This window comes from Oreochromis aureus, linkage group 4 (genome assembly GCF_013358895.1).
Source record: "Oreochromis aureus strain Israel breed Guangdong linkage group 4, ZZ_aureus, whole genome shotgun sequence".
In the NCBI taxonomy this organism is placed as follows: Eukaryota; Metazoa; Chordata; class Actinopteri; order Cichliformes; family Cichlidae; genus Oreochromis; species Oreochromis aureus.
In genome coordinates this window covers 14,380,886-14,399,516 of record NC_052945.1, presented here as the reverse complement: position 1 = coordinate 14,399,516, position 18,631 = coordinate 14,380,886, and the positions used below count along the sequence as shown (strand labels likewise).

Genomic DNA, 18,631 nt, shown 5'->3' with positions numbered 1-18,631 from the left:
TGGGGTTGACCGGAGAACACGAGGGGAAAGTGATGCAGGGAAACCTCGGCTGGGCGTCTGCATGCTCACAGGAGAGCAACAGCTTTCAGCAGGTTATCATAACGCCAGTGTGAGCCAAGCTCCGTCTAGATCTGGCAGAGGCCATAATGGAGATGAGGGGTGGTGTGTGGAGGGGAAGCGGCGAGGAAGCAGACTAAAGAAGAGTTATTAGGGAGCTGTGAGGCAATGAGGGGAAGAAGGTCTCCTGAAATGTTTTGACACAGAGATCGCAAATGTGACACAGGTGCTTAAACACAGATTTTGAAAATCAAAACACGGACATCTTTCTTTTTGCGTCATTTTTTTCTTTCTGCTTTTTTTTTTTTTTGACACAACTATTAGTTGTCGCTTCACCTTAAACCGCTCATTCACTGATGCTTAATGGCAAAGCGTGTTTTATGACTGTCAGACTGATTCGTTACCAAGCTGAGCAATAACAGCAGAGTCCAGGTTCTTTACGCAGACTGCCAGCACCCTAAACACCCCATTATTTTAATGGGTTAAAATGAAAACCAGTCAGTCTAGCAGAACGAATAACCTGTGCTGGGACCGCAGCTTTATCCATTGTTTTGTGCTGTATGTATTACCACATGCACCGCATTCCCTCACAGCCACTGTGTGAGTATGGATTTGTGTTTTGGAGAGTGTGGTTTCTAGCCCTTACAGTATTTGATCTGGCATACCTTTCTATTGTGGCGATGGGCTTTGCTCTCCTCAGATAAGAGAGCAGTTATGTCAACACTGGGTGCTGTGAAGGAGCCGGCTGGTCGTGTTGACATTCTACAACATTGCTTATTTACTCTGACCACAGAGTTCAGTCATCATCTAGTTACTAATACGCTAATAACCAGAACCCTCCTGAGGGTGGAGCCCCCTACTGGCACTGCCTGGTACTGGCTATCTGCCTGGCAGGTGGGTAAAGAGGAGTAGAATGGGGGTAACAAATGGCTTTGAAAAACCCTGAGTTTAAAGCAGGCAGCTAGCAGACTGAAAAAAAGCTTGACAAATGCTTCTCACAACACACACAACCCCTTACAGACTCAGGCAGCATGAGTCTGCATATTGAGCTGTGCTGAGCAGCCCTATCAGTAAAGAGCCAGTGGAGCAATCCATGCATAATTAGAGTAGGGGGAGGGGGTTAATTGACTTCTTTGAGAAAGATCCTGATTTCTATCAGCCAGTCCCATAATCATGTGAGTCAGGGCTCTCATTAAGCCCCCTCCCTCATTTATCTCTCTTCTCTTCCTTTCTTCCCGCCTAACCCTTTGGTCTCTTATACCCCCCCCACCCCCTATGTTTGTAAAAGAAAAGAAAAGAAAGAAAAGAAAAGAAAAAAGGTGAACCCCCATCCGCTCCTGCTTTGTCCTCACCAGGCCAGGAAAGGGTGAGCTAGATTTATAGCTAGCACCTGAGTGAGTAAGGTCCACATAAACACATGATAAATGTACACTCACATGCACACCAACACTAAAAGCTCCAGACTGCAGTTGACCCGACTGCGACCTCAGTGTGGTAATGTGCTCACCGGCAGATATTAGCAGCAAAAACCAGTTACATTCAGCCCCGTGGCCAGCAGTGTTCTCCATATAAAGTTGCACAAAAGATGCAAACACATTCTTTTCATTTATTAGTGTCAACAATGATGCTCAAACCACAATGCAGCGGGAACAGCACCATAACAAGTGTTTTGAATTATTTACAAGCAGAAAGTATACACTGCATAACAACATGCATGCTTGCCACAAACACAATACGTTACGCTGGCACGTCAACACCTATGAATATTTACTTGAAGCATATCCGATACGACAAGGCTTTTATTCAACACGGTTTTAAACCAATCGCAAAAAAGGACTACGGCTTCCTTCTGGCTGCTGTCCTTTTCGCTTCCCTTTCTCCCTTATTCTCTCTTATTCTATTGCCGCTTTGTGGAAACAGTGAAAGATCTGGAGAAAAACTGAATTCCACTGAGACGGAGTGAGAAAAAAAAAGATGACATGGAAAAAAAAGAGACGAAAAGTGGCAAATGAGAGATTTCCTTCACAAGTCCATAAATCACAAGATGTGGGCAGGGGCAGTATAAGGTCTGCCTTAAACAATTTTTTTTTAAAAACAAACTCCCCCCCCCCCTTTTTTAAAAAAAAAAAAAATCCTTTCACAAGTAGCTCTAACCACCATTCTCCCTTTGCATGTTCACAAATACAAACCTACACAAACATATGTGCATAATCAAAAGAACACAAACTTTCTCCCTTCCTCTTCGCACAATCTCCCAGATGGTGTATGTGGTGGAATGGCACTGCTCCCCACCAATCTGGTTGTGGCACAGCGGCCTGGCTGACTGGCTCAGAACCGTGCCTCATAAAAATCTCTTACAGTTACGTGCAGAGCGCCCTTCAAACAAAAGCAAGTCCAAGCAAGCGTGCTGTAATGAATCCTGCTCATTCTCAAATAAAAACATACAGGGTGGTAGACCCTGAAGTGCAGCTGCTCCTACAGGTAAGAGACATGGACCAATGTGGGGAAATATGCCCTTTGGTGAACTTGGTTCATAGCATGCAGTACAGGGCTACACACTTGGTGAGAAGCTGGAAGAGCAGAGAGGCATAGATACCCTACTGGGATTAGGTATCTGTTGAACTGGTAAGGAGGAGGTGGAGTAAGCAATGGGAGCAACTGTCAGCAGCCTTTTTAGCGTTAGCGCTTGCGTGAGTTAATGTGGACTGCTGCTGGATTCGAGACTTAAAAGCACCGCCGTTACACTCGACAGACGTGAGCTGGGTAAAGCAAGGTGACGAAACGGCTGGTTTGGAGCGCCGTGAAGGCTCAGCCGGTGCTTGAGAAACTTGAGCCCTGTGCAGGATGGTCCCAGAGACTGATGGAGATCCAAAAGGACTTAGGATCTGCTTTCATTCTGAGTGTTCGCCATCTGCCTAGCTCGAAAGAGAACCCATGGAGCTGGGGAAAACTGACAACTGACAGATGAGACACTGAGCGCAAAAAAAGTGTGTGTATGTGTGTCGTGCATGTGTACGAGTGCAGTCAGCATGTCAGTATTGATCCTCAAAGCAGCTCCACTTTCTGAAATAAGATCTGTCAAACAGGGATGCACGCATTTAGTCTCACACACACACACACACACACACACACACACACACACACACACACACACACACACACACACACACACACACACAGAGTTAATACACTGTGGACCTCATAGCTTAAAGAAAATTTGCTCTCTAAAATAACAGACATCTGCACAACCCTCACATGTTCCACTCTTCCCAACAATCCTCTGCTTCCCACACAGCTGCCTACTTTACCGCTATACACGTGGTATTTATCCATCCAGTTTCCATGTGTACAGATTATTCTAGTCTCGCAATACCCTGTTACCAAGGATGACCAATTCGCTCCTCATGCCTCACTGCTTAGCCGACACGTTACTGATCTTGTGCATGAATTAATAAACTCAAACTCATCCCATTTTGTTTCCTAACAACCACACACGAATAAACATACGCAGGACACATTTATGATTGGTAGTCATCAGTGGACTGTTGTTGGGGTTGCATTTGGGGTCCCTGCTGTATGAAAATGCCTCCTGAAGATCTGTCATGTGATCCCATGAGTAATCCTTGAAACACACCAGTCTATGTAAGAGCCATGACTAAACCAGTAAGTAATCAGCACAGATACACACTAGAAAATTCCTGTGACTCTGTTGAATGTTTTCTCTGACCTCCAGAGCTCCGAGAAACCACAATGATGTCTGTATTTTTTCTGCCTAGATAAAAAACAGACAACACAGGCCTAAGGCTCTGAAGAAGAAACAGCAGATATTTCCCATAACTGTCAGGCCATATGCAAGGAATATGATGTGAGTTTAAGCACTTTACTGCTGAGCTTCTTGCAGAAGGGAAAGAAGCCTTCACACCTGAATAAAAACACACACACACGCAAAATCCTAATTATAATTCAAATTATGAGGTGAAAAATAAGCACAGCTTCTTAAAAGTCCTACCTGATTACTTCAGCAACAGGCTTACAATGTATAAATCCATCTGTGTGCTATTATTCAGACATACCCGCTAATCAGCAATGTAATTGAAGCAGGTGGATTTATCAACCAGCAGCCCCATAAAGAACTGGAGAAGAGAGAGATGGATGGAATATAAAATGCCCAGGGATGAGGTAGAATTAGGCACCTGCATCAGCCCCCTGTCCACCCCCACATGCTGCCCTCTCAGCTGCCTGCCACTCTGTTTCCTCTCTCACTCCTTTCATACAATCTCTACACCACACGGCTCCTTTGATTGCCGTTTCCCATGGGCATACACAGACACACACACAAATACAACAGAGGCATACACACAAAAACTCAAAACACACTAAAACACACTTCTTCTGTACTGTTCAGAGACAGTTGTGCCAGCTGAGTTTTGATTTGGAAAGAAAAGTTGCTTCTACTACAAATAATGACAGGCACTCAAGAAACAAGCGGAGCACAGCTATCAAACAGAAAACACACACGCACGCACAAGTATGCAAAAACTTGCGGAAAAACATGCAAAAAGCACACAAAAAAACACTCCTTAAAAGCAAGTTTAATCAGAGATACACACAGGCAGCCACCCACACATACCAAACACACACACACAAGTGTGTTCACACACCCTCCCATTATGCTGTATAACCAAAAGGCATCGAGCCATTTCAGCAGCTTTCTGAGAGCCAGCCAAGTAAGAGGTCTGTCAGTGCATTAGCCAGCATGTAATCATAGCCCAACCTCACTGCAATTAGAACTGGTTCTAATTCTTCACTGGAATCGCTGCCTTCTCCCACCACTAATAGTTTACTTTACTGCAACAGCTGACAGACCCAACCCTGCCTCCCTGCTACAACACACACACATCCACAGCTGTAGCTCGTCCGTCAGCATGCCAGATCAAAGTGGATCCTGGGAACAGTCCCCTGCCATGTCCCACTTGTGCCACATGAATCCCATGAGTCTTTAGGCTGTGACACAGTTCACCTTTGTGGTGAAACTCCGTGAGGAAAGGCCTCTTCTTTGCTTTTGCTCGCTGCCTTAAAAAAAAACAATCTCCTTACACAAATGTGAATGAGAAATGACAATGAAACCACGGAACAACTGCAAGAATAAAACACGTAAGTGTTCCTAAAGGCTGTCTATATAAGAGGCAAGCATGTAAGGCGTGGGTGGCAAGAGAGTACTGGGGAAACTTAGCTAATGAAGACTGAGGAAGAGGGAGCACTCCCTATACCGATGGCATTGCCATTAGCCTGTGAGCGGGTGCACTTGGGTGTCACTTCAAAGCATTCCCCACTATTAATCAGAGGCTATCCAGCCCTCCGGCAACGACCCTGCTAGCTGTGCCGCTAACTACCCCCCTAAACATAAGCACAATGGAGCTATCATTACGGTCGTTACGCTACACCTCGGCCAGACAGAGCACCTTTATCTCGGCATATATGTTACACACTCGCAGCCAATTAATTTACCTGCCACGTCTGAGAATAAAGGAAAAGGAGTGGGTGGTGGCAGTTTGGTGTATGCAAGCAAGCATTTCCATTATGTAGAAGTTTATGTATAAGGGTGGGGGGATGGGAAGAACCTGTCTCAAGTTGCATCCCACAGGCTGTGCATTCAGCCTCTTTTCTTTTTCTTCTTCTTCCTCTTTTTTTTGTAATGAAAACACCTGCAAGAGGCTGCAACCTGCCTGCCCCCCCACACTCCAAAAAGAGGCACATCCCTGGCCTGATCTGGCTCTCACCTGGCATCCCCAGGCAGGAAGCCCAGCGCCTGCCCCGCTCCAGCCCCACCGGCAAACTGCAGCCACTCAGCTGGGTGTCAGCCACCAAGCTTGAGGATTAACTACAGCGCTGGCCCCGTCTCTTTAATACTAGATACATTTTATACAACGTTAATCCCCAACATCAACTCTTACTTCGTTTTGTTTGGACTGTTTTGGATGGACGGCGCTCTCCACTGGGTCAAAGTAAAAGCCTACAGGGCACGGGTGCAGAATTGATTCTCTTTTATTGGGGTTACTGTCAAGGCTAATGGATAGGGGAAAAAAGAAAAGAAAGAAAAAACAGAAAACAGCGATTGCTTTGTTTTGCTGTTGCTTGTTTCTCATAAATTTGCACATTCATGTTACATGAGGATGAGAGGGCTTACAATACAAGACACTCTCCCCCTCCCTGTCCTGTTGTACTGTACTGAGACAGTGCAGACTGTAGCAGTGCTGAGGGGATGAGATAACCGCTCACCATTGTGAGAAAAGGCTGTCAAGGCTTTGTTTTTTTCCCTCTTTCTTCTCTCTCTCTCTCTCTCTCTCTCTCTCTCACACACACACACCCTCCTTTTATTCCTACTCCCCAACTGTCTTTCTCCCTCCCTCCCTCCTTCTCTCTCTCACTCTAGAATATGAAAAAAGCTGGAGTAGTGGTTGCAGAAATAGCCTTGTTTCTATAATTAGATGTAAACAGATGAACCAGACTCTCAAGCTTGCTCTGTCCCACTGGCCCCATGGCCTCCTGGGAAGGAAGATGTGTGAGTCTGCGTGACGTGCTCATGCTGTGTGTGTGTGTGTGTGTGTGCATACGCAAGTGTGTACATGCTGTTTTTTATGCGTATGTATTTGTAATGCACCAGCAAGTGTATGACAGCATTTGACAAGTGTGCATCTAAACTTGCCGTCGCATCCCTCTCTCTGTCTGTTTTTTCTTTTTTTCTTTTTTTTTTGAGAAAACAAAGTAACCTTAACTCGCTAACACCAGAGGGGAGGTCAGTGGGCACGCATGGCAAGAGGAAGAACTTTACTGCAAAGCAGCGACAGCAGACAGCAGACGTACGCACATCTGTTGCTGCAAAGCCAGTCATTTACCCCGGATCCACAGGATGCATAGTGTATCAGAGAGAGAGGAGGCAGTGTAGCCTAGTGGTCACATCAGGCAGAGGGGGCAGGGGGAAAAACATGCAGAAAGAGGTAGAGGGCAAAAAAACAATCCATTCTGAGGAACTGGTGGTGGGGGGTGAATATGAAAAGGGTGGGGGGAAATGGAGGATGTGGGGAAGCTTCAGGGAGGAGCAGAAAGGGTATGACATGGATCATCAAAGAACAAACGTGTAGGCATGAGAGAATTTATGGTGCAAAACAAGTGATTTGAACAGAAAGCAAAAGGGGAGGAAGAAGTTTGGGGGATTTTTTTCTGATCAGTGTCAGGCAGAGCTCAGGATATTCATGCAAGAGAGAGAGACCAAGACAGAGGGTGGAAAAAACAGAGCGAGAGAGACAGAAAGTGCAACAAGTCCCTTTTGGATTGAGGACTTGGCATCTGGTTGGATATTCCCAAGAGACTTATTAAAATGGAATTCCTGATGCTAATCTTTGTTTTCTCACAAAAGGGCTGACACACTCTTCAGAGGCATACGGCATGTATATTTAATGGCAATTTTCTTTTTTGCATATACTAAGTGGAACATCTTATTGTCTGGTACTGTACATCACAAACACCTGCTTCTCTTCACTGGCAGACTTCGAATCGTGGGTAAAGTTTATCTACCAGTTTGCCACACGCTAAGATTTATAGATTACAGTCATTTGAGTAAGGGAAGCTCAGAATCCAGAAAATAGAAAGTGAAAAAAATAAAGACAAACTCTAGAGAAAAAACCATAGCAGTTGCTGAATTGTATCGTTGTTTCAAAATAAATTCCAGACATTACAACATGTTAGTGCTGAGGCAGAAAGTGAAGCCTGCACAGCTACCCCGAAAAACTGTCATTTTCAAAACTCCTAATTTGTGCGGAGAAAGAACACGCCATTAGAGCAGCATGCTGTTTCCTGTGAATGCAGCACAAACTGGGACTGCTACACATGCCGCACCAAGTGGCATTAAATTCTGCCAGAGAACTAACATCAGATCCAGCAGGGACAGACTCAGACGTTAGAGGGTTAACAATGCACCTGTCTAGGCCTCACAGCCAGCCACAGGGTGCCTCAGCTCTAGTGGGGTGGGGTGGGGTGGTTTGTCTGGAGAACACTACCCCAAGACACACAAACCCACCCACCAACCCAAACATAACCACACACACATTCATAACACTTGTGTCTTTGCAGTATTGTCACTGACCGCAAATCTGCTAACAACAAAAGGGCCCCCCTATTTTTTGTTTTTTTTTGGTTCTTTTCACTGAACGATTACAATAATAAAATTGAAATAAAAAAAACAGTAATCTGGATTTTCTGCTTGAGCCGTTAATAATGTCTAACAGCTGTCACATGCAATACGGCCATGCGCTGAGGTGGGCCTGGGGCTGCCTGATGAGAAGCAGCCTGATACTAGAAGAGAGAGGGAGGGAGTATGAGGGGGGGGCAGAGAGAGATCTGAATCACAAACAAAATAGCAGCGGTTGGCTTTGGGCTAACGTATCAGTCTATTTAAGCAGGCAACAACACTTTTATTTTTATTATTTTTTGCGTGCATGCATATGTGCGTGCCTGTTCATCATGGCTTCGTTGGATTCTTCAATTAACTTTTCACTTCCTCACATTGAGTGTAAAAATACATGAGAGGGTTTTGAAATCCAATGCCCTGAAATCCAATACAGGAAGGTATTACCCTGGTAGTCACCGTCACCCATGGGACTCCTTTGTGTTTGTCTTGTGTACACGCCCCAAGCTCAAGGCAAGGGTTCTGTGGCATCATGCCACATGGTGTGGTTTGGGTAGCGGACTGAGTGAAGAGGCTGTATCTGAGGCAACATGGCCACCAGTTAACCAAAATCCTCTTGCAAAGCCAGATCCTTTTTTTTTTCTTTACCCAAAGCGTTCGCTTTGTGTGAACAGTTTTGCTGATAAGCAACAAAATTTATAATAATAGAACTTTAAATCAGCCACTGAGTGTAATAAATTTAGATGCTGAAATCCATTTTTTCATGATCACTTAAATCATTAGTAAAAAAAAATAATTCTTGTCTGTTTTTTAATGATAGAGATACACCTAAAATCTTGTTACTCTTGCAAGCAAAGGTATTTGCAAATATGTAAGGGGCTTACCCTTTCACAGACAGTTGACTGCCCTTGCCAGTCAGTTGGATTTCCAGGGGGGAGCAGTGTCAGGGGAAGGTGACAGATGGCAGCTGCACAGGGCAAGGTGCTATTTCAGCCAGGTGTAGGATGCCAAGCAACACCTCCACTATTCAGGGGGACTCCACTGACAGCATGTCTGAACTGTGTCATATCACAACAATTCACAAACGAGCCCAACAACAGGCCATGGTTCTCACTCTGTTTTGCAGAGCCGTAGCGTAAAGCCAAATAGAACTTGGCCTAAGACCCATGCTCTGTCACTGCACATCAACTATAGTGGCCCCTGTGTACAAGTAGCCTTTTAATACAATGCTCACTATATTCAAAATTTATGTTCGCTCAGATGTCACTATAGCCCAAAAGGTTTAGAGTTCCAGAGAAAAGACTAGGGGCAGGATGAGTGAGGCTGGATGCTGTGCTGCTAAATAATTACACTGGCCATGAAACACACTCCAGCCGCTGCTCTTGTCTGGGGTCAACAAGGAAGGGGAGTGGGCAAAGGCAAACAGGAGCTGGGTACAAACCCGGTGAGTGTTCAAAACACTAGAACTACAAGGCCAAGAAGAAGAAACCTCTTTTCCCACAAACAACCTTCACTCACTCGCTGAAGTTTATTGTTTTAAAGACCCTGGTTGTAACCAGCCCCTTGCTAACTCCACCAAACACCTGTGTTTGTCTTTGAAGCCTCTTCCCAGCATCCACAGACCCATGGGACAGTCCAGCAATGAGACGTTCAATAAAAGTCCCAGTAAAGTTATTTATTCTCCTTTGGAAAAAAAAAATGGGAGAAGCCAGACAGCATGGCTAACCTTTGAAGGGGGGCGCTGCTCAGATATCCAACTAGGACATAAAAACCAAGGGAATGACAGGGACATCCTACCAGAAAACAATAAAGGGGGTGGAAGGGGCTGTTTTTTATCTTTAACAGCAGCTGTAAAACACACACAAAGCTGTGGTCTACAACAATGGCCCAGAGGCAAGGGAGGGTGGCTAAAACAGAAGTGGCAGGAAGACCACTACTTCCCAGACACAAGAGTCTTCCTGCTGGAAAGAAAGGAGACTGAAAAATGGAAGGGAAAAAGAGACAGAGGACAGCTTATGGAAAGGGAGGCCGGGCAGATGCAAAGGAAGAGGAGACTAAGTGAGATGGCATAAATATGACCTTTGATTACATGGGATGTTTAGAGCAGAGCTCAGCCATGGACAGGCTGTGAACCCCCCCGCTGCTTTCACACAGCCACACCTCAGTCAGAGCACACTGATCAGAACAATATGGCTGAAAGATGAGCCCACAGCCATAAATGCCAGCAGTAAAGACAGCTCCACTGTGTCTCCTGCTCTGACACTATCCAACATCTGAATCTTGGCCTCACAGCCAAACGAAGACCGTCTCCAACTCTGCACCGGAGCCAGAAGAAGATAAAATTACTATTTCAAAGTCCTTGTAAATGAACTAGCCAAATTAAACCGCATTAGAGGAGTTTACAGGTCTGTGTCGAACTGTATCAGCAAGTACAGGCAGAGAGAAGTTGCTCCAATGTCAGATTCCCAGAACACAGTGCAAGTGTAAACTATAAATCGACCACCTGACATGCATTACAAATGACTGGCTTGTAGTAGGTGAAGATGGACAGAGGCAAATGCAAACTGACAGAATCTCTACTGGCTCTAAGTAACATGGTTCAGTGGACAAGAGGGTAGAAGTGTGCGTTCACCGGCGTGCGGAAAAACAAAAAAAAAACAAAGGAAATTTTTCCCAGAAAAAAAAATCAAAATTCCAAAACCCTATTAGGAACAATGCCAGAGGAGAATGCTGCAACTGCCATCGCTCTTTTTTAGCAGCAATGGGTGAAGGGAGCGCTCGCAATAAATACCTCCACAACGTCAGAGGAACCCTTTCAAGGAGCCACATCAGAAACCCGCCTTTGAATGCATTTTTACATCAACCCTGAAATATTCATGCTCTTTGTAAAGTATTCATGTGAACCAGTGTGCAAGTTAGTCCCCAGGGGTAAAGTGAAGAGAAACTGAACACACTCCGCAAACAACACGCTCAGTTGTGCTAATGTTGCCAGCATACAGGACACTTGAAGGGACACTAATGACCTGCCCTGTCAAGATGAACAAACTGGAACCAGTTTGGTTCGACACCCTACAAGCATCCAACCAATCTTACATAGTAAGATTTGATTTAACGTTTTGGGGAAACTGGAAAAAAAAATCTATATGAAAGTAATTAAATTGCAAAATAATATTGTTCTTTCTAAAAAAAATTCAGAATAACTACAAATCTTTTTTTCTTTTTCCTTTTACAACATGAGTTTACATTTAAATTGTGTTTTAATGAATTTTCTATCCAGGTGCTGGTATTAAAAGCTAGTTCTGCCACCAAATATTTGTTTTTTTAAATGTCTAAAAAAATGCAACATGCAGTCTTGACAGAAATAATCCAATATTTTTACAAGCTGCTATTATATATATATTTAAATTTAAATTATGCTTCATGTCTCATCCACATATCTGCATCATGGCATGCCTGACATTTACAAATATTATTGAAACAATAAATCAAATGCTGGACGTCAGCAGAGCACAATAACAAAGTCATCCTAGTGGAGCCAAGAGAAGATTTGGAAATTATGTCAAATTATTTTTATGTTAATTCAATCAAACACTTGAAATGTAAAGAATAAAATCATTTTGCAGATCACGAGGATATTAGATCGCGCCGCTGTCACGCCCATGCGCTACTGACAAGACTGAGGAGAACAATAAACCACCTGTGTTGCTCATTGAACAGTGATGACATTTGGAAGGTAGGTCTCCGTGTGTGTAGCACAATACTACTAAAGGTACACCAAATATGGTTGGGGGCAGGGGGTGGGGGGGGGGGGTGCACCTGTGCTCTGTAGCCAGCACTGAGCCTTCGTGCTCTCAAGCAAAACATCTGTAAGAATGAATGGTAAGAAAAGAAAAAAATCAAAATGAAAGACATATGGATGCAGGCACTGTGTGTGTGTGTGTGTGTGTGTGTGTGTGTGTGTGTGTGTGTGTGTGTGTGTGTGTGTGTGTGTGTGTGTGTGTGTGTGTGTGTGTGTGTCTGTGTGCGTGTCTGTGTTTGTGTGTCACTACTGCCAAAAGCACACATGAATGATGAGAGATGAATTGTGAACAGCACCCATGAATTCTCCTGAATGACTAATTATGCCTCATGTTTAGTAGGATTTTTGAAAATGAATGCAGAATTTGGTTAGGATCTGGTTAACTTACTACAACCCTGCCTGTAGCAGAACACTTTATTAAAAAATCCCAAACATAAATAAACAGACAAGTATATAAAATAACACAATTCAGAATTTTAAAAAAAAATTAATAATAATTATCATCAGGGATGACATGTATGCTGAATTTTCACCACCTACACTGAGCGGGTTGTTACACTCTTAGCAGCTTGGGCATATAAAATAACTTTAAAGGGTTTAAATATTTAAATATGCCTTTTTGCTTGCCAGTAACCCAAGACTGCTCAGCTGCATCATAAACATATGTTTTTAGGGGTTGCATTTACATATTTCCAAAGAAGATTCTTTCAAAAGTGGAGCTGTTTGATGCAATCAATACGCCTCTGTTTTGACTTATCTTATTTAAATCTCTTTTGTTTTACATGGGTGGACAAAATTAAAAGGGCCAACACACATTTTGTGATCCAGTACATTAAAACAGCTGTGCAATATAATTATATTATCCTTTTTTTCCCCTGTCTGAACTGAATTCTTGCCATTATATATTTAATTAAATCCAGAGTAATGTGTGAAGGGAATAAAAAAAAATGAATGTGGGCACAAAAAGTGATCACAAATCAATTAAATGTGTAAAAAGAAGCACTTCCAAGGTTTTGTGGGGTGGAGGGACTGTGCATCATTTTCTTTTATTGTCCTTTCTTAAAAACAAAACAAAACATATCAGCTGTTGGAGTTAATTCTGCAGGGTTGTAAATTTTGGACTCTTCTGTGCATACTTCCGGTTGTAAAACGTTCACATTTGGGTTCACATGAAACCTAAGTCACTTGCTAAACCTGATGCATTCACTGTGAACACATTTGCACCCCGACACTTCAAAGCCCAATATAGAAGGAGGATTAGTATTGCTTTCCTTCCTATAACCTTCATACGCCATAACCCATGCAGACCTGCTCATCCATCCATCTATCCATCCATCCATCCATTCCGTGCTTATGGCTCTGGGTATGGCCAAGGGTTTTGGTTAAGCGATGGCATCATTGTGACACTTTACAATTTAACGTGAAGTGACAAAATCTCATTTCAAATTCAGCTCGCGAGCCAGCAGGAAATCAGTGTCGTTGTGCTCTGTCCAGCTTCCTACGTGCAAACTAAAACAGCTCTTAAACACATGGCATTTACCCATCTTATCAAGTGACTATTTGTTTAACAAAGATGTCGTCATTACCTTTGAGATAAATGTTGATTCAGCTTAATCACAATTCCTGGTTTAAGGCCTTGTGTAAATCAAATCTCTCTTGATTTATTAGCTGATATTTGCATAGCGGATTCCTGTAAACAGTCACACCTGAGCAGCCCATAATTTATAACAGAAAAACCCCCTCTATTATTCTCTTTTGTGCAAAAATAATCAGCTTGGTACGACTCCATATACATGCCCGACACCGTCTTGTATTCGGGCTGATAAATGCACAGCTGGCTTTATGGCACAACAAAATGAGAAAGAAAGAAAAAAGAAAAAACAGTATTGCTGCGTGGGAGACACACACACACACATTATACGTTTGACTAACCTGAGTGGGGAGCCATTGGTATGTGTGAGGGGTAGTATTTCCCCGGCGGGAAGTGGCCGGCATGCTGCACAGAGCTGTGGCCCGAGGGAGCGATCCGAGAGGCGGCTCGGTGCACCAAGGCGCCCCGCTCTGAAAGGAGGTGCGCCGGAGCAGCGAAATCCCGTCCTTCCATTCCGAAGAATGTTTAGTAATCCGAAATCCGGATAGGGCAGGTCAGGAAAATCAAATGCAACCCATATAATAATCCTTTCCCTCGTATCTATGTGTTGCATTCAGTCGATCGCAGGCTTCTCCAGCCAAAAACGTAGCCCCCGATCATCTTTTCTGTCAGTGGAGAAATTCAGAGACATGTTCAGTATATGGAAAAATGGAAAGCTCATATAAGATAAGCCTAACACGATGCAAAACATTACTGCAGTCTAGTACTATAAAATAAATGGGAGAAAACACATCATTAGTACCGCTTCATTTATTTCTGCTCAAATATCCTTCCTGTCACACTAAGGATATATTTTTAAAATATTGCTAATAAAAAAATAAACCTTACGACTTAAAACTGACTACAGAAAATAAGCCATCGCGGATACAAACGGCCACCGAGGCGCCCGAAAGCCCACTGAGCCGGGTTCAGCTTCGGCTCTATTGATCAGCCTGGGATACAGGCCTAAATATGGAGGGGAGTACTTCAGATTCCACAGACACGTCGAGCAGGCTGACACATTTTTAGGTTTCTATATGTTCAGTTTTGTATGCAAACCATTACAATGCTCAGATTACGCCGAGCCTAAACATTTTATTCAACATCCACGTCAGCAGTCACCAGATGTCACCCTCTCTAAAAGCACAATGACATGCAATATAATGATTTTGATCAACTGTGATTTCTGCGGCAATCTGACAATCCCCCCTAACCCCCCTTTGTAGTTTTGATAGGGAGAGGAAACGTGTCGTCCTGTTTCGGAGGGTTAAAAATGATGGAAGCCTACTCAGCCTATCTCAAGGTGAACAACGCTGCCTGCTTTCTCTAGCTCGTCCTATTGTCTCGGGTTGATGCATGGCGTTTTTTTGTGCCTCTGTAATCTCCATCCACCTCTCATTACGCATCGCACAGTTTTGCTCTATAAGGATATTAAGTGGCATAAATCGCGAATATATCATGCAGCATTTTCAAGCTACAAAAATCCCAGTTCTTCATAAATATGACAATAAAATAAACTATTTGAAGAGGAAGTCTGAGCTGTCAGTTCGCAGAGTTTCGACACAAATCGTAAGAATTGTATTTAAAATATTAATAGTAATAATAATAAATAATAATATACTTAAAATACAGGCTTATAACAGAGATGCATCAGCTCCTGAAAGGCATGGACCCCCCCCTCTCTCTCTCTCTCTTTCTCCCTCTCTCTCTGAGTGTGTGTGTGAGCGAGTGTGTGCACGTGCGCGCGTCTGCGCGTGAGTATATGTGTGTGCGCATGTGAATAACTGCACTCTCACTGTCTTCGTCTGCCTTGACCTATTTCAGGTCAGGTAATCAAATGGAGTAGTAAATACATTACAAGCTACATCCTCTGCCATGCCGCAAAAATAGAAATATTTAGTCTGGATGGGAAAGTGGCCCATTCTCAAAATTAAAATAAACTGTATTTTACTGTAAAAAAAAAAAAAATAAAATAAAAAAAAAATATATATATATATATATTACTATTTTTAACAGGTCTCCCAAAAGGGGGAAGCTTATATTGTGCTTCAGTACTGGCTGCTGGGGGGGGGATTCAAAAACAACTCTAGTAATTTCCAAAATATAAATAAAAGATTCATTTTATATTATGGATTCTCCATCTGAGGTCATTAATAGCTTTTACAAATGGATTGCCAAGATAATAATCTATATCTGTTTCATAAATGTAATAACTAAAATAAAATGTAATTAAATTAAAACTATTTTTTACAACGTCCAATAGAGAGCAGGCATATTATCATTTAAGCTGTTTCATTCTCAGCACCATTATCTCCCCATGTTGCCAGTTACAGCCTCCAATCCAATGCCACACCAACAACAATAAAATCGCTCCATACGCAGGTCCTTGGGAAAAAAATCGTATTGACCGAGCCTTCCTGAGGTAATGTGTGAGCTTGCATGTGAATCCTCAACGCGAAAACGTGAAATAAGCCCTGCTATAGCATTCATGATAGCAGAAGATTGCGTTCTTGGGCTGCAAAGCGATCCAAGGTGAATGGCCGCCCGTCAGGAGGACTGCCTTTGTTTCCACACTGAGAAAGTGCTTTGCAGTCGGCCATTACCTTCCCCTCGCCATGCTGTTACGTTCAGCCTTTCCTGTATGCCAACAGATCTGTAAGAATAACACTACTGATCATTTACAAGCTTTCTAAATATTCCAAAATTATACGCACGGGCATGTAATTACTGCCGTGTAATCGCATGTGGTTATTTGTTGTTGTTGTTATTTATTTTAGCCTAAAATTTGCGAAATCGTGCATCAAACAATCGTTCGAATAACAGGAGAAAAAAAAAATCAAAGGATCGACGACCATAATGCAATTGATTAAGAAAATGTCAATTACATTTGTAAGATCGAGTCGACGGCAGGAAAGCAGATAGTTAATCAAATCACGCGGTATAGGTCGGATAGTGCATCGAGACAAGCGGCCCTCCGCGACTGAGCTGGCCGGCAAGCAGTGCACTTCGGCCGGGGTGTGTGAAGACATTCCTCCCGTCCTCTTTGTATGCAAATTTTCCGCTAGGAATTTATACGACTGGCAGGAATTTATACGACACCAATAGGTAAAGCACAGTATTCTAAACTATTAATCAAACGATATTATTTTTTATTTTATTATTATTATTTAAATACCCGAAATTAAAATTAATCAAAAATAATTTAACTAAAATATAAAAACACATAAAATACAATACAGCTAAGCTTCTTGATAATAAAAAAGAGCCGTAAGGTCGTTGATCAGTAGTCTTTTTATAATAAGTGCATAATAATAATAATAATAATAATAATAATAATAACAGGAGCTTGATTATGTCATGTAAATGTAAATGTAGGGTATAAAATTACAATTTATTCCTCGGAGGATACAGCTCATCCTGTTTTGTTATTTTAGAAATTATAACAAGGCATTCTATAATGCACAGCATGCCACATACAGCCTGGCATTTTTTTTTTTTTTTAAATCTACATTTTTACTACACCATCTGTCATTTTACAACGAGGAAACAGGCCCTGGTATGTTTTATTAAAAATAAAGAAAATCAGGTATATAAAATTACTACTTACTGGTATGTTAAATCCTTGCATAACCATAAATTATAAAATCACAAAATTCAAGGAGGAAAGGTGCAAGGCCAAGTGCGACGCCCATTTAAAATCAAAATCTGAAATAAACCATGTGGCTAGAGTGTAATCCTACAGTAGACTATTTCCATCTGAGGCTGTGCAGTAGCCTGCTGGTTCACTCTATGGAAGCAGTGGGACCGGGGCTTCCGGCCTGGCTGGATTGCGGCTCGGATCTCCGAGCAGCGGTTTCTCTCCCGGTGCAACTGCGTACCTAGGGTCTCGAGGGCAGGGTAAACACACCCTCCCATTGGTCGGATACCTGCATGTTAATGAGCTCGTGCCGCCCGCCCGCGGACAGGATGGTTTCCGATTGGCTAGCAGCAGAGACCAATGGTGTGGTGACTGGCAGTGATAAAAGGAGTGAAAAGCGCCAGATTTAAAAGCACGGGATGCACAAATCGCTACAATAGAGCGCAGTGCAGCACGAGCACAGCTTGTACTCTATCGCAGATAAAACTAAGAGAACGGCTTCATGATGGTATAAAATCAAGAATTAAACGGCACATATTACATTCATGTGCAGTTAATTATTTATAGCAGTGCACCAAAGTATTCTAAGCAAGAGACACTAATAAAAAAAAAGAGTTGTTTTAACCATTTACCAAGATTTTTGCCACAAATGAGCAATAATCCACATAAAAGCATAAACACTTAAAATATACACACACGCACACAGATGTGTATGTGTGTGTGCGCGTGTGTGTGTGTGTGTAAACAAGAGAGAGAGAGAGAGAGAGAGAGAGAAAAGAAAAAAACAAAGAATACACTGTAGAGCATGGATGTCAATCTCATTTTACTTTTTGGGCCATATAAATCCCATTTTGATGTGAATTGGGCTGGGCCAGTGAAAATGAAGGATACACGTGTTCATTGCTCAGACTGTCTTGTAATTATACATTTAGAACACAAGGCTTTCATTCATTCACAGAAAACGTCCTTGTACTTTGGTGTAGTGTGGATGGCAGTAGGGGGTGGGGGTCTTAATCAATAGGAAAAGCTGTAAAACCTATAAAAATACAGTTAAACGTTCCAAATCTTCGCACAACTTTCTAAAGCTGTACAGTGGGCCGAATTGGAGTCTTTGCAGAGCTAAATCTGATCCCCAGGCCTTATGTTTGACACCCCCTATTGAAGATGTTAAATTAAAATTATTATTTTTTTATTACTTATTTAAAGCTAAACAAGGGATCTTTGCCTGCAAACCATCTGAGCAGTCTCTCCATCGCTAAAATATAGTGTTTAAATAATCACACAACAGCAAATTAGCAATAAAAAATACAGTTTTTAATCACA

The 18,631-nt window shown here is 42.6% G+C and overlaps 1 protein-coding gene across 2 annotated transcripts in view; it reads right to left on the bottom strand.

The window, feature by feature from the left end:
* The window catches only part of LOC116325218 (BAH and coiled-coil domain-containing protein 1), a 61,680-nt gene extending 44,180 nt beyond the window's left edge, over nucleotides 1-17,500 (bottom strand). For both annotated transcript variants that reach the window (XM_039610714.1, XM_039610719.1), the window contains exons 1-2: nucleotides 17,279-17,500; nucleotides 13,974-14,297 (exon numbers count right to left, since the gene is read on the bottom strand). In XM_039610714.1, the coding sequence (XP_039466648.1) occupies nucleotides 13,974-14,145 (172 nt within the window). In that variant the 5' untranslated portion in view covers nucleotides 14,146-14,297; nucleotides 17,279-17,500. The remainder of the gene's footprint in view (nucleotides 1-13,973; nucleotides 14,298-17,278) is intronic.
* Nucleotides 17,501-18,631: the final 1,131 nt, after the last annotated feature.